A 22263-nucleotide genomic window follows, 5' to 3' on the forward strand; every position below is an offset into this window, starting at 1 on the left:
CAGTGGGGTGTTTTGCTGTAAAAACAGCAATATTTCCATGAGGGATTATAGTGCTTATGTTGATTATAGTGCTGATGAGGATTTCAGGTTAAATGCACCTTAATTGGGCTAATTCTGTCATTCCAGTTCCCTCATGCAGGAAGAATTACGGTTAAAAGTGGCTTTTAAAAATCATTTGTACAGCTAAAAAGATTAGCTATCACCATTTTAATATAACTTTCATATGCGTTTGTGGTTTATCTTCCTCAGAGACATAAAATTACAGTTGGTCATGATGGAAATGTGATCTTGTATAAAGAATCTGAAAAACATTTGTGTTAAATGTCATTATAATCAGAAAGTGCTACAATGTGTTGTCAGCATAATTCATGAAAATGACACTTGGAAAGACAACGCAGTATGTCCTTTGGGAAAATGGGTCATTTTGGTGTGAAACTGTGTGACTTTAAATCATTGCATTTGGCAAGTCCAGGGATTAACTAAAGTTCTAGAATATTCCCAGGATGTTTTAATGCCTAAAGGTGTGATATTGTGGTTTTACACCATCACACATCTATCAATCATTCACGTAATCGCTCTTAACTATGTAAATTGTATTCTGTTAGCAGCTAAATTATCCAGAAATGTTGGTCTCCAGACACAGTAAAGCTTGTCCCGGTTCAAGTTTGCCAAGTACTTTAAAGACACGAGCCAGAATAAAGGTTTTTCTTTCTAATGAAGTGGATTATGGGAAATTGATCACCCTTGTGGGTGCCATTGATATGCCTTTGAAATCTCGCTGTGGCTTCTTACCGCAAACCTGTCCAACAGTTTCCCTCTGCAGCTCAGTGTTTTGACTCTTTCAGTTCAGTTTCTCAGCTGTACCTTCCTGACACACACTTTTTACAATGTTCACAGTGTCTGTCATGCTGAATAACTCACAGGGGGGATTTGGTCTAGAGTTTAATGAGTTTAATCCAGTGTTAAACAAGGCCAAAGTTTGAAGGCTGGAATGTGGTCCACTCAGGAATGTTATATCTCAAGAATGAAGGCAAATTGTCTAAGGTTTTAAAGTAAGGCACGTCTCACGTGTGGAGACATTTAACCATTTGCTGGGATTGTAGTTACCTTCTCTTCCTGTTCATTGCAGGTGGCATCGTGTAGGCATCAGTGTTGAGAAGAAGACCGTGACCATCATTGTCGACTGCAAGAAGAAGCTCACAAAGCCCTTGGGCAGGAGTGACCATGCTGGAATTGACACCAATGGTATAACTGTTTTTGGAACCAGGATCCTGGATGAGGAAGCGTTTGAGGTAAAGCTGTATTCATTGCATTAATGCACTACACTGGTGTCGGCCTGATGGTGTGATAAAGTATACATTTACGTGTATTTAATGCGTCTAGCATTATTAGAACAACATCTGTTCATTTGAGAACAGGAGAGCAAACTAGAGCTAAATTTATAATTAAGCTCCGGGGGTATCCACATGCTTTTTTCAGCCCATTTAATGACAAATAAAACTAGTATTGTGGAGAAATAAACAGCCCTGTAAATACAAAAAGAGGTCCTGCTGAGAAGTTTTAGATTGCGAATAAGGTATTTCCTTTTGTCCATCTAGTAGATTAAATGGCCTTACATGTATGCATACAGTATATCATATCTAAAGTATTTAACCCTCAGAAACTCACTTCATGGAAATTTCAACACAATCGGTTAAAGTGATAGTGAAAAATGAAAACATAATTTAGTTCTATCATTTAACCCTCATGTTGTTACAAGCCTGTATGACTTTTTTCTGTGGAACACAAAATAAGATATTTGGAAGAATGTTGGTAACCAGTTTCACTTGCCATTGACGTCCATTGTATTTTGGTCCATATAATGCAAGTCAATGGGAACTGAAACAGTTTGGTCAGCATTCTTCAAAATATTCATCAGGAATAGATCTACATATTGAGCGTCCCAGCTTGCTAAAGTCATGCTAAATGTGTTGACTGCCTGTTTAAATTTGCAATTTTGAAATTTGCAAGTGGCCTAATTTCAAAGATTCTGCAATTTCATGGGTTTCTGAGGGTTAAACAACTGTATAGTTCAAACTAGAGTTTGTGGGATGCTATGTAGGCCTTTACATTGTTTGCCACAAGCTAGCTATTTGCCTTAGCATCCCATCCGTTATTGTCTTTTATAGCTCCATGAGAAAGATCTCTATGGAAACCTGTCGTAAGCATCTTTTTATGTAACATTATGGTATGTGGAGTCTTTGTTCACTTTAGCCTAATGTGGCCTTTGTTGTTAATTTCCACTTTAGCAATACATGCACTTTCATGTAAGATGTTTTAAAGACTATGAGAATAAATGTAACTTCTCCACATATTAAAGATGCAAAATTCTTTGGATTTGACTAATATCGGAGATCATTTCCGTAATGGCGGGAGGTGAAAACGTGTCCCTCTGGACATGAGCTTGCTTTGTATAAGACAGACAAGCCTTGTGTCACTGTTTACCTTTAAGTGGTCGGGTTTTCCCTCGCTTCCTGTTATGAAGGCTTCTTTCACCTTGTAATTAAAACTACTCAAAGCCAGAGGAGTCTTCTTCGTGCACAGATTGCTCAGCCGAGGCTTTCATTCAACATGGTTAATGTTGTAAATTCTGTACAGTACAACTAGTATGTGTATCATTGTAAAAGAAGAACCTGAGTATGTTTATTTGGTGGTTTAAGGTATTGAAAAGTGTGGATAATTGAGCAAAATATGGATAATTTGACCAGCACAAATCCATTTTATTTCCAAAAAAATTAAAAAGCAGACACTAATTAATTAGCAGACACTAATTAATTACAGGTTTAAAGGAGAGTCAGCAGCCCTGCCATCATCTTGATTAGAGCAGAAAATTACTAATTAATGGAAACTATACAAATATTTTCACAGTCATGACTGTGTGTTATGATACTCTATGGCATATATAAATAGATTTGCTTAGCAACTTCTTCCTGCACTTTTCAACACCTCTGTTTGACTGTTTTTGGTGCAAAAGTGTAGCTTGTGTCTGTTAGGTAACTGCTGTTTCACAGTGTTATGTGTGCGTTTGTTCTCTTAAAAGTCACAATTGAAGCAGTGTGGAATGTGCAGGGTCAAAATGAGTTAAAGCTGTAAATAATTTAGTACAATGGGCCGATTGACAGGTGATATTGAAATGCTTTGCTTCTTGGTAAGGAGGAGGGCTTGGGTGTGTGTTTACCCATGTGGTGGAGAACGAACTTAGTGGGGGATGGGAATGATGTCTTATTGCCCCATATTGTTGCTGAAATTGCTTTAATGCAAGTACTTTTATCGTAACATTTAATTGACCCTTACACTTTTTTTGGGCTGCTGTGAACCTGTTTTTTTCTGAAGATGATGACTGGGATCATACATTAAAAGTGTTTTTTTCCCCCCTTTGTATATGCCTATAGGATCTCAAAATTAAAGCAGCACTATGTAACTTTTGGCGCTCTAGCAGTTAATATTTTTAAGAGTGTAGTTGCTTTTGGTAAACACGCCCCAGCTTAGGTTGGTTTCATTTTTTTTTTTTTTCAGCATCAGGAATAGATCTACATATTGAGCGTCCCAGCTTGCTAAAGTCATGCTAAATGTGTTGACTGCCTGTTTAAATTTGCAATTTTGAAATTTGCAAGTGGCCTAATTTCAAAGATTCTGCAATTTCATGGGTTTCTGAGGGTTAAACAACTGTATAGTTCAAACTAGAGTTTGTGGGATGCTATGTAGGCCTTTACATTGTTTGCCACAAGCTAGCTATTTGCCTTAGCATCCCATCCGTTATTGTCTTGTATAGCTCCATGAGAAAGATCTCTATGGAAACCTGTCGTAAGCATCTTTTTATGTAACATTATGGTATGTGGAGTCTTTGTTCACTTTAGCCTAATGTGGCCTTTGTTGTTAATTTCCACTTTAGCAATACATGCACTTTCATGTAAGATGTTTTAAAGACTATGAGAATAAATGTAACTTCTCCACATATTAAAGATGCAAAATTCTTTGGATTTGACTAATATCGGAGATCATTTCCGTAATGGCGGGAGGTGAAAACGTGTCCCTCTGGACATGAGCTTGCTTTGTATAAGACAGACAAGCCTTGTGTCACTGTTTACCTTTAAGTGGTCGGGTTTTCCCTCGCTTCCTGTTATGAAGGCTTCTTTCACCTTGTAATTAAAACTACTCAAAGCCAGAGGAGTCTTCTTCGTGCACAGATTGCTCAGCCGAGGCTTTCATTCAACATGGTTAATGTTGTAAATTCTGTACAGTACAACTAGTATGTGTATCATTGTAAAAGAAGAACCTGAGTATGTTTATTTGGTGGTTTAAGGTATTGAAAAGTGTGGATAATTGAGCAAAATATGGATAATTTGACCAGCACAAATCCATTTTATTTCCAAAAAAATTAAAAAGCAGACACTAATTAATTAGCAGACACTAATTAATTACAGGTTTAAAGGAGAGTCAGCAGCCCTGCCATCATCTTGATTAGAGCAGAAAATTACTAATTAATGGAAACTATACAAATATTTTCACAGTCATGACTGTGTGTTATGATACTCTATGGCATATATAAATAGATTTGCTTAGCAACTTCTTCCTGCACTTTTCAACACCTCTGTTTGACTGTTTTTGGTGCAAAAGTGTAGCTTGTGTCTGTTAGGTAACTGCTGTTTCACAGTGTTATGTGTGCGTTTGTTCTCTTAAAAGTCACAATTGAAGCAGTGTGGAATGTGCAGGGTCAAAATGAGTTAAAGCTGTAAATAATTTAGTACAATGGGCCGATTGACAGGTGATATTGAAATGCTTTGCTTCTTGGTAAGGAGGAGGGCTTGGGTGTGTGTTTACCCATGTGGTGGAGAACGAACTTAGTGGGGGATGGGAATGATGTCTTATTGCCCCATATTGTTGCTGAAATTGCTTTAATGCAAGTACTTTTATCGTAACATTTAATTGACCCTTACACTTTTTTTGGGCTGCTGTGAACCTGTTTTTTTCTGAAGATGATGACTGGGATCATACATTAAAAGTGTTTTTTTCCCCCCTTTGTATATGCCTATAGGATCTCAAAATTAAAGCAGCACTATGTAACTTTTGGCGCTCTAGCAGTTAATAAACAGAACTGCGCACATCCCGCGGAAGAACATTCCAACCAGAGCTACTTCTCTAAGTTTATTTCTATGGCGATTCACGCAGGTATGTGTTACTCCGCAGCGGTGATGACCCGACCAGGCTACAATAGTCCAAATATTAGTACTTATTATAAGTGTACCATAGTGATTCGGAATAAAACAAAAAACGAGTTTTGGAAGATGAATTCATGATGTACTCGCTCATTATATACATTTTGCAAATTTTGAACTCAGAAAAAGTTACATAGTGCTGCTTAAAAACAAACTAATAAATTGTAGGGATTACATTTTTTGCATGTGTGGGGTTCCATAGATATTAAATATTGAGTTTTGAAGTTGACATATGTGACCCTGGACCACAAAACCAGTCTTAAGTCGCTGGGGTATATTTGTAGCAATAGCCAAAAATACATTGTATGGGTCAAAATTTATGATTTTTCTTTTATGCCAAAAATCATTAGGATATTAAGTAAAGATCATGTTCCATGAAGATATTTTGTAAATGTCCTACTGTAACTATATTAAAACTTAATTTTTGATTAGTAATAAGCATTACTGAGAACTTCATTTGGACAAATTTAAAGGCGATTTTCTCAATATTTCGATTTTTTTTTTGCACCCTCAGATTCCAGATTTTCAAATAGTTGTATCTCGGCCAAATATTGTCCTATCCTAACAAACCATACATCAATGGAAAGCTTATTTATTCATCTTTCAGAAGGTGTATAAACCTCAATTTAGAAAAATTGACCCTTATGACTGGTTTTGTGGTCCAAGGTCACATATTAGTTGTAGTTAGCGAATTAGTGAATTTGGGCCAATTCATAAATTGTAGAAATCAATTCTTACTTTGTGGCCATAAAATCTATTTTTTATTTCACAATTCATGTGTGGGGCTCTGTATATCTGCAACTTTTTTTTTTTTTTTTGCAATATAATATTTACAGTAGATTTATTGGGCTTTTGGACACAAAAGCAGTGAAATGTTAAGAAAATTGTCCAAATGTAATTTACAAATGGTCACATACATTTTACCTGACTGTTTCATCCAAGACAGTTGAGGTTGGGCATACCTCTCGTAGCTTTTCTATATATATATATATATATATAGCGAGAGAGAGAGAGAGAGAGAGAGAAGCTACGAGAGGTATGCCCAGTATTTAGATTTGGTGTGTCATTTGGGATTTGTATAGTCGGAAACACAGAGTTCTCTGTGTGAGAGTATGAACGCTATGACTGTTCCCACTGTATGGCTACATCTGAAGTGTATTTTGGGAAATATGAAGGAAATACCTGGTCAGACCCATAGGAGCGACATCTCTTACTAGCCTTGAATGAATCAACGCTTTGTAGGGCCTGTAAAGAAGCCTTTGATTTTGCAGAGTTTGAAAGTGTACAATGTGCTATTTGCAGGATAGTGGCCCACAAAAAGGATATAAATTGACAAAAAAAATGTTTTACCGTACTTAGTTCTACATGTTTCATTTCTGTCTCATAATGAATAAGAACCTTTCTTCAACCAGCAGGGCTCCTCATACCTACTGCTCCCCTACCAAATCATTTAAACCTACAAAAATGGTTGGCAAAAGGCATGAATTGTTGCATTGGCTGTTGACACACTTTGAATGACAGTTCAGAAACACATCCACGTTTATTTTTCTAAATGGCCAGGTTGCTATCTTAATTACTATATTGTCTGTGAGGTGAGGAAATAGCGTTGACCGCAGCTAATAGTGTTGGGTGTGTTGCCGGGTCGCTCAGTTCACAGCTCTAGGCTTGGGTACATCAAAGTTCACTGCTCCTTTTGTTTCCGATTTAGTGTTTGCCACCATTGGCTCTCTCCAGTTCTGTAATTAGAGCAGTTAAGTACAATTAAATGACTGAGGAAAACTGACCAAATTCTCTCATGTTGTAAAGCTGAGGCATTATGGTGCTTAATGACAGGTTTCCTATTGTGGTACGTTGCTATTTGAACAGTTTACTGTATGCTCATGCTGGGGGTCTGCATCTTAAATAGTTTTTCACACACTGGGCCTTCAAGACAACCAAACTTTTTAGTACAGAGGTGTTTACGAATGACTCATGGGTCATTAGCAAAAAGCTGTTTAGTGATGTAATTGGTTCATGTTGTTTAAAGATGTTGATACATTACTGCATGAATATTCCATAACATTTTACCTGTGTTACAATGTTCTGTATCACAAACAGTTGTTAATATTGTGCAATAGAGAGAGACCTGCTGTAAATTCCACACACACAAAAAAAACATATTTTACAATAGCCTCTGCATTGAAACTCTATATGGGATTAAAAATTAAAAACTAAGGAGGGATATTTTATTTTTTTCTCACAATTCTGAGGAAAAACATTGCAGTTTATGTTTTGTTCCATGGCAGAAACAAGCTATACAAGTCAGATGTAATTGCATTACTGTAAATCACTGGGTGGGCTTGATTTTTCTAAACTATTTGCTTAAGTCTGTTTGAATTGATACAGTTCTAGTCTTAGACGAGGATTTCATGCGTATCTTACTCAGAATAAGCTCTGCAGGGTCCAGGGAGTTGTTAAAGGTGTGTGGGTGACAAATGAGGTAATACGTGTCACTTTTATTCAGCCATTGGCTTGATCGCCCTGTTTTTCCCTCCATCTTGGCACCAGACTGTAATGCCAAGCCTGGTTTTTGGGGCCAATCCTGGCTTTCATGGTCTGGTAAATGTACTGTATGTAACAGAGCGACAAGTGATCAATGCAAACATGGCTTGGAACGACATTGCAGCAACTGTAATCATATTGATAGTTTTTTGATGAATTTCGATTATTGTGGATGATTTAGATGAGACATTAGTGATAATGTCATATTTAAAGTGATAGTTCACCCAAAAATGTTAATTTAATCACTCATGTTGTTATAAACCTGTGATGTTATTTCTTTGGTAAACAAAAGGTGATTTGTTTTTAATGAAAGTGAAAGAAAACTGAGGCTGTCAAGCTACAAAATTACAAAAAAAGCAGCATAGACGTGGTCTAAATAACTTGTTATGTTTTGAATTATTTTGATGCCATTTGATAGCTTTGTGTGAGGAACAGATTGCAATTTACTCTTAGTTTTCCAGCTGCTGTGAACGAATCATTGATTTAGTGAGTTGAACCTAACCAGATTGGTGAATTGAATTAAAGATTCACTGACTATTCGTCCACAGTCTATTTCTTTCATGAACTTTCAATTCAGATCAAGGGTGGATGTCAAGATTTTCACTGAACAGCGACTTAAATTTCATCCTTTACCTCACACAAAGCTATCAGGTGACTTAAGTCGTTAATTGAACCACTTGTTAATGTGAAGCTTGAAAATGTGAAGCTATTCTCATCCACTTTCATTGTATTGAATACAAGGTGAGAATATTCTTCAAAAATTCACATTTTGTGTACCACAGAGGAAAGAAGTCATATGAATCGACATGGGGGTTATATTCTTTTAAATGTCTTGATTTGTTTTCATAAATCAAATAATAGCAGTATAAAATGTGGTATTTTGTAATAAAGAGGTCAGGCATCCTCTATTTTACTGTGGGCACACCTGAGCATTTTGCTGTTTATACAGTTGAGTTTACAGAGAGCAGTGTAAAAATACACACACACACACACACGCAGACACACACATGTCCTTAACAAGTCCAAGCCTGCTGGGGGTTTTTTTTTCGGGGTTGCCTTGCTGCTAAAGTCTCTCTCTCTCTTTGTAACAGTGCCAAGGAAAGACCTCAGGTTCCAACACATCCCCCAGTTCTACTCGTGGACTGTACTGTAAAAGTCATGGTTGTTCCTCGTAACAGACCCAGGTCACTCTTAATCACCCCAGCATTTGAACAGAAAGATCTGGATCTGATAATTACAGCCCATAAAAGACATATGGCCTAAAAATGCACAAATGTAATCACTTAAATCAAAACCCCATACAGTAAATTATGTATTTTATCATCCAGAATGTTGATCATAATGCAGAATGAATGTATGCTATTGACACAACAATGGCGAGAAACAGATTTCACTCATTTGGAAGAAAGACCATGCATGTGTTTTATATGTTTTTAACGTGTTGTTGACCAGAAGGTTTTATGTATTGTTGCCTAAGCATTGTTAGGCAGGCAGCATTTTATATGAGAGAAAACTTCCTGTGTGGGTTTCTATTACCAGGTGTTTCATGATGAAACACGTTTTATTTACCTGCTTCTAATACAGCAATTTCCTGAACCATCTGACCTTGCGTTCCTCGTTGTGAAAGTGGTTTGTTGTTTTGTTGCCTTGCAATTCCAAAATTGCATGTATTTCCTGCAGTACAAGAGTGGTATTTTTATTATGTTTGACTAACCAGGATAAGATGGGTTTGTTATTTTTTCATGCAGATAATATATTACATATATGTGTCTCTGTACTAATAACAGAGGTATTTTTTGGCACATGTATCTCATGTATCTTCCTGTCATTCGTCCCCTCAGGGTGACATCCAGCAACTGCTGATTGTGGCCGACCCTAAAGCAGCTTACGACTACTGTGAACACTACAGCCCAGACTGTGACGTCCCCCACAAGGACACACTGCAAGCACAGGAGCCCGGAGAGGAGGTTAGTATAGACCTTTTGCACTGACCAGCAGAGGAAATGGTCTTTCCTGCAGTATCCAGTAGACCAAAGGTTTCTGGAAGTCTGGCACATTGATGATACTTTTGACACTACCAGTCGAACAATTGGACACACAAACTCTTCATTGTTCAGAAACTTCATTGTTGTTTTCGACAGGTTAGAATAATATACAAGTCATCAAAACTATGAAATAACACTCAAGTACAGGAATTATGTAGTGGGCAAAAAATTTTACAAATCAAAACTGCATTTTAAATTAAAATAATACTTTGGTGCATTATTATTATTATTATTGTTGTACTTTTTTTGGACAAAGTACGGAAAAGTAAAATTTTATCATATATTTTTAGTATTATCATTTTATATATATATGAAATAAAAGAAGCAACACATCACACTCAGAAATGGTCACTGAAAAAATGCTCTCACGCTACAAAGATAATAGATGTATGTATTACATAATATAATATAATAAAATTTACACTATCGTTCAAACATTTTGGGTTGGAAAGATTTTTTTATATATCTATATTTGAACGTTTCTTATGCTCACCAAGGCTGCATTTATTTGATCGAAAAATACAGTAAAAACAATCACATTGTGAAATATTATTACAATCCAAAATAACTGTTTTCTATTTGAATACATTTTAAAATATAATCCTGTGATGCAAAGCTGAATTTTCAGCATCATTAGTCTTCAGTGTCGCATGATCCTTCAGAAATCATTCAAAAATGCTGATTTGGTGCTCAAGAAACATTTCTTATTATCAGTGTTGAAAACAGTAATATTTTTTTGAGGAAACCTGGATTTTTCAGGATTCTTTGATGATTAGAAAGTTCAAAAGAACAGTATTTATTTGAAATAGATCTTTTCTGTCACTTTTGATCAATTTAATGCATCCTTGTGAATAAAAGTATTAATTTCTTCCAAAAAAAAAAAAAATTACTGACTGAAATGTCTGAGCGGTAGTGTCCATAAAAACATAACAGGTCAAAAGTAAGCCACACCTTGACACTTCTGACCTCTGTGATGACTACTGTAAACACAGACACCACGTGCAAGTAATTTTAACCCATTATATCCTGACGAAACAGGGAGAGGGTAGTTTCCTGTATGGGAGAAATCAATAACCCTCTTTCTCGCATCTTGACTCGGCGAGCGTGTGTGAGATGCTCTGCTCATAAACCACCCTCGGCCTGGCTGAACGGTGTCCTACTGAACGCTGACTGATCACCAGTCATGGAAGAGGGCCAGATCATCAGCGCAGTGGCTGTTTTATGAGATCTTATGCTGTATCAGGATTAACATATACTTGTGTTTGATGGATGAAGCCCTGGAGAGCCAGGCTCAGTGGCTTTATCGGACTTCCTGCTGCCGTTACTTTCAGTGAAGGAATAGAAACAGAAAAACTGCTACATAAACTTTAACAAAAACCATTCATACTTTCATTAAAATGTGTCATAATTGATGAATGCGTATATAAATTGACCTTAAATGGCCGACTCAAACACTTTTTTATTAATATTAACCTAATTTTAATATTAATATTAACTGAATATTCTAAACTTAACACTTAACATCTATACAATGTATGATGCCAATTATACATTGTGGATGTACAGTACCTTTTTGTGTGTGTGTGTATAAAATCCCTAGTCCCAGGAAAAGTTCCTACATGACACATTAAGTTTTATAGCTAATAAGACTTTGAAATGTGTTAGAAATAAGAAAACCAAATAGATTTGACTCTTTCTATAGATCTAAGCCTTTAATCAGCCTTTGGCAGCTGGGGTTTTACACACAAATAAAGATGAGAAAGAAGAAAAAAGGGGGTTCAGTTAAGAAAGCAGCCAACATATGGCTGTTATCTCTGCTTCGGACATGCAGGGAGTTTTTATAGGGTTTTAAACACCCACATGCATATCAGAATAAGTGCATCACATGTTATACATTAACGTAATTAATGCAGTGTGTTCATACATGCTGAACTCACACAGTAGAGAGTAACAAACAAAAACAAAAAAACAAACATTTTAGGTGTTTAGATTGTTTTGATCGTGACGTTGCACTCTAACATTGGATGCTTTAGTAAAAAATAATGATAATATCCTGTGTATGATAAACCTGTGTCTAATCATCTGCACTGTATAAAACCAGCTATACAGTAAATCTAACCATCAAAGTATGTAATACACCCAAGGGTAGATTACATTCTACATGACTTTTGTATGCTTTGCTAACCTCTCTCTCATCCTCTCCCTGTGTACAGTACACAACTGCTGTTGATTACGGTGATTTATATGATTATTATGAGGGAGCGACCCCCACAGCGACAGATGAATATTCTGAGCCGCAGGTAAATGTAGGAGATATGTGATGTGTTTGTTATGTCAATCATGGGGTGGCCCCGCCCCTTTTCCTTTACCTGTATAAATTACATGGGCAAAAGTATGTGGTGTGGGCTTTGTCTGGGCCAGTCAATTTCTTCCACACAGTTGTCCTGTGATGTTAGCACTTTGGTACGCCCTATACCACTGGAAATGTTTGTTTAAGGAGATTATATGGCTGTATGCTAGATTTTCAGCACCTGTTAGCTTAAATAGCCAGGCCCATAAATTACTGTAGCAGTTCACATACTTTTGCCCATGTAGTATATGTTGTCTGTCCATGTTTGTAAACTCTATACACTGTTTAATAAAAAAAAAAAAAAATTTTATGTGAACTTAATAGTCAAATGGTGGCCAGTTTGAGAATGACCGTTCTTTGAAGCAAGCCTGAAATCGCCTCAGTTATGGTATCAGAACAACATATCTGACTACTCAAATCTTCTCAATATCCACTTTTCTAATATCCATGATAGATTTACACTACCTTTCAAATTTTTTTTTTACGTTTTTGAAAGTCTGTTGTGCTGCATTTGCATTTATTTGATCAGAAATACAGTAAAAACAGTGATATTGCGAAATTTTATTACATTTTAGAATAACTGTTACTTATTTTTTGTATATTTTATAATGTAATTGATTTCTGTGATGGCAAAGCTGAATTTTCACCAGCCATTGATCTTAAAGGGATAGAAATTAAAATTATGTCATCATTTACTCACCCTCATGTCGTTCCAAACCTGTATGAGTTGCTTTCTTATGTTGAACATAAAAGAAGATATTTTGAAGATTGCTGTAATCAAACAGTTGGTGGTTGCCATTGACTTCCATAGTATTTTTTTTCCTACTATGGAAGTCAATGGCAACCACCAACTGTATATTGTAGCAATATTTGTAGCAATAGCCAAAAATACATTGTATGGGTCAAAATTATTGATTTTTCTTTTATGCCAAAAATCATTAGGATATTAAGTAAAGATTATGTTCCATGAAGATATTTTGTAAATTCCCTACTGTAAATATATTAAAACTTAATTTTTGATTAGTAATATGCATTGCTAAGAACTTCATTTGGACAACATTAAAGGCGATGTTACCAATATTTCGATTTTTTTGCACCCTCAGATTCCAGATTTTCAAATAGTTGTATCTCGGCCAAATATTGTCCTATCCTAACAAACCATACATCAATGGAAAGCTTATTTGTTCTGCTTTCAGATGATGTCTAAATCTCAATTTAGAAAAATTGACCCTTATGACTGGTTTTGTCGTCCAGGGTCACATTTAAAAAATAAATAAATAAAAACTGACCCTAAACTTTTGAAGGATAGTGTATACCAAGTTATTCTTAAGCTAAGTAAGCCATGTTTGAAAAAAATGTGAACCTATTTATCTTCTAACACAGATATTTTGATGTGTTGTCTTTTTCCCTTCACCATAACCTTCTTTCAGAGAGTAAAACGCAGTGTCTCCATGAAAACGAAGAGGATGAGAAAGTCCCCTAAATATTTTTCCAAACCCTATAAGTACCAGGAGCCAAAACAGGCTAAAAAGTTAGCAATTAAGAAGAAGAGATATGGATACCTGCCACCTCCACCAAGAGAAGCCATTCTAGGGGTAATAGTACAAGCATAGCTCATGTCAGAACCCATCAAGATCTCTCTTTCGGTGAGGGAAATCTCTGATGCTAGTCTGAGTGTGCTGTCCGCCCCATTTCTCTAGGTGCCGTCCCCGTGGATCCAGCCTGTAACGCTTGTGGAACTGCTTGAACTGTGTTAATTCCTCCTTTCTTATCATCTTCTTCTTCTTCTTTTCTTCTCACTTTGAAACTGCTATAGCCTAACAATGTAGATGGGGAGTACTATACAGACAGTGAACTTGACTACGGAACAGTAGATGCTTCCAAAACTCAGTCTCCTGTCGCAACCACTGGACCAAACCAGGTAATCATTTGAAAATATATATTGATGGTTGGGCGAAGAAAATGTGGGACAGAATGGGGAAAAATCCAGGAGCACGTATGACAAGGAAGTATTTGATTTGAAATGACAAAAACAAAACAATTCATGGCAATTGTTCTGTGTTTTTCAACTCTGGGACTGTCACCACAAGGGAACTGTTTTATCCAACAACATAAAGCTGATAAAACCGTCAAGTTCTAAATTTAGCCAATCCACTTCCTGTGATGTTTTCCAGTCTGAAACTTTGAACATGTTTTGAATATCAAGTAGATATTTCTTAGTGGATTGCCATGCAGCTGGTTTCTGTTCTGTCATTTCAGCTTTCTGTTGTGGATATCAATGATATTTAAGGCTGTATTTAAGAAAAAATCTGCAATTTATGGACGTTCAACCATCCGATCTAAATTTAAAGCAGTGAACTGATCACACAGCTAAGTGAAAATTATATATGTTTGTCTTTTTGGCTTAAGTTTTGGAATTGGTTGTTTAAATGTTGACTGGTTGCCCATTTTTCAGCCCTAACTATCATTGAGAAGATAGCACGTCCCATTCCAAACAGTTCCCTCAGTAAGTGACCCAAATATGTGGACCTTTGAAAAAGAAACAAAACATAATAGCATTCGTCCCTGATGTATTTTGGTTGAATAGTTCTGGCTCTAGTTATCAGAACTATATTCAACAGAATTGAACTCTTTCACAGCCATTTAGATGTATTTACAGGGTGGTTCTACAGTAAGTTTATGTTGGATATTAAAGACACATTATAAGTGTAGGTGTGTTTTTTCTCAAATTAAATGCAGTAAGAAATGTCTAAATGCCCCTTGTGCTAGATTTTCAGTATTGAAATAAAAACGGGTGTTCCTTGACTGTTTTTTTATGGTTATGTACTAAAGCATAACGTAAATCTTGGCTGTTGTAATCAAAAGCAGAGTCCGACTTTTACAATTTGATCTGTTCCTGCATTTGATCACATCATTAATGCATTAGTGTGTGTATTTGTAAACATGGTAGTGTCATTTCAGACTTATGTCATTTATTGCTGTCTTCTTTTTTTCACCTCTAAACATAATTTAACTTTACCATTATGTTTATTGTGGAAAAAAGACAGGAATATCCTAAAGTCTATCATAGACTTATATATGTGATTATTAAATATGTAAAAATAATGCCTTTTTTAATTATAAAGTTAACACTTTATTTGTCCCTCTGCAAATAACACACAAAAATGCCCCCGAAATTTGAACAGATTTAGAAATGTTTACAGTAAGTGTTGAAATATACTTTTTAAAATCTCATTTGCGTGTAACAGTATTTTCTATGAGATCACATTATAAATGTGCATTACTGATTATATCTGTCCGTTACTGTAACTTGTACAATGTTGTGATTTACTTAACCAGATTTTATTTGCGCCTTAAATTCACCATTTATCCAAATCCTCGAATCCAATTCAAATCAACTGATATATTTCCATTGAACGGGACTAAGAAGTGTTATCTTGTTGCTGCCCAAAAATTATATACTATTCTTAATAAATATTTCTCATTCAATTAATTTTGCTCCTGCTTTGCATTAGATACAGTAGTATTTGCTTTAACTGCTTAACTAACATCCATCTTCCCTCCGTTGCTCGAACTCCCTTCCTCTCCGTCCGGCCGCATTGCTTGGGTATAATAAGGCTGTGGAAGAGGAAGTTTTCAGTGACTATGTCACTGAGACGGCCCAGGCTGGTCTGGATCTGACTGCTGCCCCAGAAGCCGCGCTGCCCAGCGGCACCGCCGACCCCATCGGAGTGGACGCGTATGACTTTAAGGAGTATGATCTTAAGGAATATGATGTGACTGGGGTTGACAAAAATCAATATGAGTATGGGGCATACGATGAGTTTGGCAATGTGGCTCCAAATCCTACGTCCAATTACGAGGACAGTTTCGGGCCAGGGGTTGCCGCCGAAACCGACATCGCTGAAACAGAAGTGACGTCGGACGTAAGTATTGGCCCCCCAAATGAGGGTGTCGCCCAGCACTCGGACTGTTGGATATGGGAATCTAGCATGCATTGTTGGCTTTGTAGTGCACTATTTTGCATGGGGTCCAATAATTTTTTCTGTTTGCTGTGTTGGTTTATACTAATCTGCACTGCACTTCTTCCTCTTGTCCGTATTGGTTTTCTCTCACTCCCGTCTCTGTGTATGACAGATCATATAGATTCACAGATCACTTACATGCACACTCTCATACCAACTGTGGTTCGAACTCTCTCTCTGACTGTCAGCACCTTATCGCCCATTTCGCCCTGGGATACGGCAATTACCCCATACCACAGACCCAGCTGTCTGTTCAGACACACCTTTCTCCACCTCCACCCCCTTAAGAAGCTCATACTTCCCCTCCGTCAAAAACTCCATACCTGTATCTTACAGCCCACATGAGCTAAGGTTTGACGGCATCAGATCCTGTCCGTTACATCGCTGGTTACACACTTTCCATCTTGTTAATCTCAGAGAGATTAACGTTATGAATTTAGGGTCACACTTTAGTTTGGGGACCGATTCTCACTATTAACTCTGACTTTTGCCTCAATAAACTGCTAATATAATAGTTAGCAATAGTTGTTAAGTTTAGGAATGGGGTTGAATTGAGGGATCTAAAATTTGGTCATGCTGAATAAGTCATTAATGTGTGTTTTATAAGTACTAATAAACAGCCAATATGCTAGTAATATGCATGCTAATATGCAACTAGTTAATAATGAGAATTGGCCCTTAAAATAAAGTGTTACCAAATTTAGCATTTTTCCTTAAGCTTTCATATTCATGTGTATTTTCACACCTCATACACTCTGCACCAGCAATAACCCTAATAGTTTATTTATCTATCTATCTATCTGTCTATCTATCTATCTATCTATCTATCTATCTATCTATCTATCTATCTATCTATCTGTCTGTCTGTCTGTCTGTCTGTCTGTCTGTCTCTCTGTTCTCTCTACGTTATCTGTAGTTCTGTCGGTCTATCATTTGTTGTGTCTAACCTCTGTTGTATGTTTGCAGTTGGGTGGTGGTGCTGCTCTGGGTCAGAAGGGAGAAAAAGGAGAACCTGCAGTGATTGAGCCGGTGAGTGAAAAGCAAATTCTGGGCATTCATCACCTTGGGAACAATATTGAGATTAGTTTATAAATATTCATTTAGTAATTTGATGCTGTAATCTTTTCTGGTCAGTTTGTTTTATTCTGGCTTTGTTGTGATTCGTAGGGAATGCTGATTGAAGGACCTGCTGGACCACCTGGACCTGCTGTAAGTTACCTGCATTTTTGTCTGTGTCAGTTGTAAAATGCAATATTCAACCAAAGTGTTCTAGCAATTTTTTTTTTAAATCTAAAATCTTTTGGTAATTGGGTAATCGTCGTTGTGTTCCAGTTTGTGTGTTTATTAAATTTTCATTTTGTCTTCAGGGTCTTCCAGGCCCTCCAGGTTTACATGGCCCCCCTGGTTCAGCTGGAGATCCTGGTGACAGGGTAAAAATTTGTTCCAGTCTTTGACTCCAGGCTATGTTTACTTATGATGACCACAGGTATTTTCAGAGCATTAACAAGGTTTAGTTCAGGTTTAGGACTTGATCTTTCTTTTGTCATATTTAGTTTCACAGAAATTTAATTTGTCAAAAAATCAACAGTGATTAAGTGGGAAAAGAGACATGTCAAATGAAATCTGTGATGAACATAATGAGACACAGGTTAGGCTAGAGAAAAACTTGTGTGCTAAGCAAGAAAGGCTTAGAAAAACAGTCCGGCTTTAGTAAACTGCAAGACCGCATGAAAATGTGTCAGTAAACAAAACATAATGCTGATTTATTCTGAACAGGGTCATGGCAGATTCCTGACCCTGAGGGCACATTTACACCCTCTCTGACACATTTAGTTTTCAGATGTGAAACCCTGAGTTGCTTTATTTAGAAACACAGATTAAAGCAAGTTAACGTTCCCAGATGATGAATTGCAGTAATTCACGTTACTTCAGAATGAGCAGTCATTGTTCAGTGGGCAAATGTCTGATTAAACGCAGCACGTTACCCTCAATCTATTTCTGTATGCAAAATACACCCATTGCTCACATCTTCTTCCTTAAACTGTTTGAGGATAATTATCATTACAAATTCCCAAACCAACTCCAAAGTCTGTCTGGAGTTCTGATGTTAGGTTGTGTTGTGGATATTACATGTCTATGTAATCCACACTCTTTAACAGAACTGCACACGCACAAGAATGCTAATGATGAGACTAAGTAAATCGTTTGCATCAGAATATCATTCAGTTGTAGACCAATACAGTTCATTTTACAAGTGAAAATAAAGAAAAGACTATTTAAATAGAAGACTGTTAAAGCACAAATAGCAATGAAATGCATATCAACAAAATGTGGGATCTTGAGTACTTCCTGTTAATGGTTTTATCAAACTAAGACCTGTACACTTCAGGATGGCATGTAATATTGTTTATTGGTGTTATTTAACATAACCTGCTATTATTGCTATTATTGTAGCAAAAAATGAAACAGTGTGATAATTTGCTGTGATTGGACTTGGTGGAGACAACAGGGATCCATCTGGACAGGCATATGAAGTGTTGTTTAGATAAAAGTAATTGCTACACAGTGATATCCCCCTGTGCTCATGAGCTAGAAAATTAATACAATCAGTATCTTAAAAATAGACAACTTCACTAAAGATTAATGGAAGTGAGAGGGTCTCTCTATCTCTGTTCGATCCCCCTCCCTTTCTCATTCCTGTCTTGGCATTCTCTTACCTGTGTGTTGTCAAGTCGAGAAGTGTCAAATTACTGATATATCCCGTCTGTCTTTCTCTCCCACTCTTCCTGCTTCCTCAGGGTCCTTCCGGCCGTGCTGGTCTTCCTGGAGCGGATGGCTTGCCAGGCCCCCCTGGTACTATGCTGATGCTGCCAGTAAGACCCCTAAATCCACCAAAAATCTTTGCAGATCTGTCCAGCCTATTCTGCACATTAGTTTCATGCTTGTATTCAGCAATAATACATACATGAAAACAACTACAACAAACTTGTTTAGAATATATGATTGTGCAGGAGCTTGAAAAGTATTAAAAACAAATTAAATATCCCTTTGGTGCATTTGCATATGTAAGTTGAAAACCAAGGAAATATATGATGATATATAAAAAAAAAATATATATATATATATATATATATATATATATATATATATATATATATATATATAATGACTACATTCTTTACTTTGTTGTTGTGAAGTAGTTAGAGGTTTGGAAAAACATCTAAATCCTAATTACATATTCGTAATGCTGCATTTCATATAGTTTTTACAGTATAGTAAATTATAATATGAAGGGTTACACATACTGATACATAAATGAAAATAATGACTGCATACTTCTTTAAAGCTTTATTCTTTAGTACTTTGTAAATGTATTGAAAATCTAAATCTTAATTAAAGATTCCAAATGTAGCATTTCATAGTTGTTTAATGTAGTATTTTAATATATGTTTGGTATATTTTAGTATAAAGTGTTATACCTAATAAGAATAGATACCTGAAAATAATGACTGCATACCTCACTTCTTTAGAGCATATTGTTGCTTAGCATTTTTCAAAAGTACTGAAAATCCTAATTAAATATTCAGAATGTCGCTTTTTGTGTTTGATTCACTTGATATTTATAGTAAAGTATACTATAGAATGAAGTATTATGCATAATGATAATAAATAAATGAAAATATCTAGTAATTTACAGTATAAATAAAGTATAAATTTAGTAGTTTTTGAAAGGATTGAAACTGATCTAAATCATTATGAAATATTTAGAATATTTCATTTTGTATTTGAGTAACTATAATATAATATAGTATGGTATGTTATAATGATACATACCGTATATGAAAATAGTGACTGCATACTTCACTTCTTTAGAGCATATTGTTTAGTAAATTGCTAAATTATTTGCTTTTCATTTGATTACCTAATAGTATTTACATTATAGCATAATATAGTATTTAGTGTTTTATGTAATGTAGCTATAAAATGAAAATAATGATTGCATATTTCACTTCTTTACAGCATATTGTGTAGGAGTATTGAAAACCACCTTAATCCTAATTAAATATTCATAATATGCTTTTCAGATTTGATTTACTTAGTATTTCCAGTATAGTACAGTATAAAGTGTTATATGACTGCAAGCTTCCCTTCGTTAGAGCATATTGTTGTTTAGTGCTTTTCAAAAGTATTAAAAATACTATCTAATTCCTAATTAAATATTCAAAATATTGCTTTTTGTTTTGGATTGACTCAATATTTATAGTGTAGGATTTGAAGTGTTTTTTCTAAATGAAAATGATAATAATGAATACTCTGTTCATGTTTGACAGTTCCGGTTTGGTGGTGATGGGGAAAAGGGTCCAGTGGTGTCGGCTCAGGAGGCCCAGGCTCAGGCCATTCTCTCTCAGGCCAGGGTGAGTATGAGAAGTGAAGGGCCAAATGGCCCTCAAGCTTCACCCAGCTGTTTGCTGAGGGGGAGGTGGGGGATTCTTGACTGTTTGTAGGGAAGAGGTGGGGTGGTAGGTCACAGGGTGGGGAGGGGATTTGCTCCGGCCTTGTTTGCACTAAAACAAGAGTGAAACGGAGCAGCACAGGCTGCTTTGACTCATGCGGAGAGACTAGTTAAAAATACTAGCAAGGTTCACGACCCGCAGGAGGGCAACCCGACAGGTGCTGCAGATTAGTGCTCAGATCTGTCCTTGACAAATGCAGGCACTGCCCCTCCTCCTCTGGCCGAGGGGAGTAGATGTCTGACAATTCTTGTATATGTTTGCTGATATTTTGGTGATTTTGATTCTTTGGTTTGTTTTCGCAGCTCGCCATGAGAGGTCCATCAGGTCCAATGGGTCTCACAGGACGATCTGGCCCAGTGGTGAGTTTCCGTGACCCCATGACGTCTGCAAAAGTCCCACCCAATCAGCTTTCCAATCAGAGTTTTACTAACTGAAAATCAGAGCAATGCAATTTAATGCAGTGATTCAAATTTCATCGCTATTAATATGCAAAACACCATCACTGTCCTGTATATTTTATATATGTAAAATATTTTGAACATCCCAAATCATCCCAACAAATGTCCTCTATGAGAAGACACATATTGGGCTCCAAAATGTCTCTAATGTGTAGAGAGGCAAGGTTGCGGTTTCAATGCCTGAATTACAATAAACCCAAACTGAAATTGAATAAAATATAAAAACGTACTATTTCAAGTAGTTCACTTATTTTAACTTGATGTACTGAAATTAAAATGAATGTAAACATTTTATACTTATAGACTAAAAACTAAAAATGACTTAAAAAAACAACTAAATTGCTAAAACTTTAAATAAATTTTAAATGAAAACAGAAAACATTAAAATAAAATTTAAACCAAAATATTATTAAAAATAACACTCACTAACACTGGACTAGTTAACTAGACCTGTTGAAACACGATGGGCCAGTGAACTCACGCCAAGAAATTATCCTACTTAGATGTGACCAAACTAATGACAAAATACCTCAAATAAGCATTTGAGAAGTGGAAACCACAGCCATACTTATCTTACGTCACTGATTGAGCATGAAATGAGTGGTGGGAATTTAAGAGGGACTTTGAAATCATAATCTTTATTTAAGAAAAGAACACAGCTGCTGTTTAATGGCTAGTTGGGAATCCTTAGATGTGTCATTTAAACAGCAGACAAATGAGAATCTTCAAGTTTCCAAATGGTTCCTTACAGTAGGGTGTACTTTTAGGAATAAATGCAAAACTCAACTCTCAAATTATCTTTGAAATCAGTTAGAAAAAACTAGGACAGTCTGTCTGGAATAGCAGCAATTTCAAAATCAACAGTTTCTTTTCTAAGTATTCTGCTTCGTGTGGTGCGATGCGAAAGAAACAGCACAATTCCCTAAAGTAAAGTGCAATAACTACATCTTTAAACAAGTCCAAGCCATTATGTCAACTACATTAACTTTTATTCAGGGCTTATTTGGATTCTCTGGGTGAGTGAAGATCAGGAATAGTATATGCTGTGAAATATTGCCACCTGCTGTTTCTTTGT

The 22263-nt window shown here is 36.2% G+C and overlaps 1 protein-coding gene across 1 annotated transcript in view; it reads left to right on the top strand.

Annotated features, from left to right (window-relative positions):
- Positions 1-22263, top strand: part of LOC107548893 (collagen alpha-1(XI) chain) — a 71957-nt gene that overhangs the window by 8398 nt on the left and 41296 nt on the right. The window contains exons 4-14 of the mRNA XM_016229748.1: positions 1130-1292; positions 9638-9763; positions 12055-12141; positions 14008-14112; positions 15809-16117; positions 17183-17245; positions 17384-17425; positions 17584-17646; positions 19015-19089; positions 20548-20631; positions 21033-21089. Coding sequence (XP_016085234.1) covers positions 1130-1292; positions 9638-9763; positions 12055-12141; positions 14008-14112; positions 15809-16117; positions 17183-17245; positions 17384-17425; positions 17584-17646; positions 19015-19089; positions 20548-20631; positions 21033-21089 — 1174 coding nt within the window. The remainder of the gene's footprint in view (positions 1-1129; positions 1293-9637; positions 9764-12054; positions 12142-14007; positions 14113-15808; positions 16118-17182; positions 17246-17383; positions 17426-17583; positions 17647-19014; positions 19090-20547; positions 20632-21032; positions 21090-22263) is intronic.

The sequence above is a fragment of the Sinocyclocheilus grahami genome, unplaced genomic scaffold (assembly GCF_001515645.1).
Source record: "Sinocyclocheilus grahami isolate Dianchi unplaced genomic scaffold, SAMN03320097.WGS_v1.1 scaffold357.1, whole genome shotgun sequence".
Classification (NCBI taxonomy): domain Eukaryota; kingdom Metazoa; phylum Chordata; class Actinopteri; order Cypriniformes; family Cyprinidae; genus Sinocyclocheilus; species Sinocyclocheilus grahami.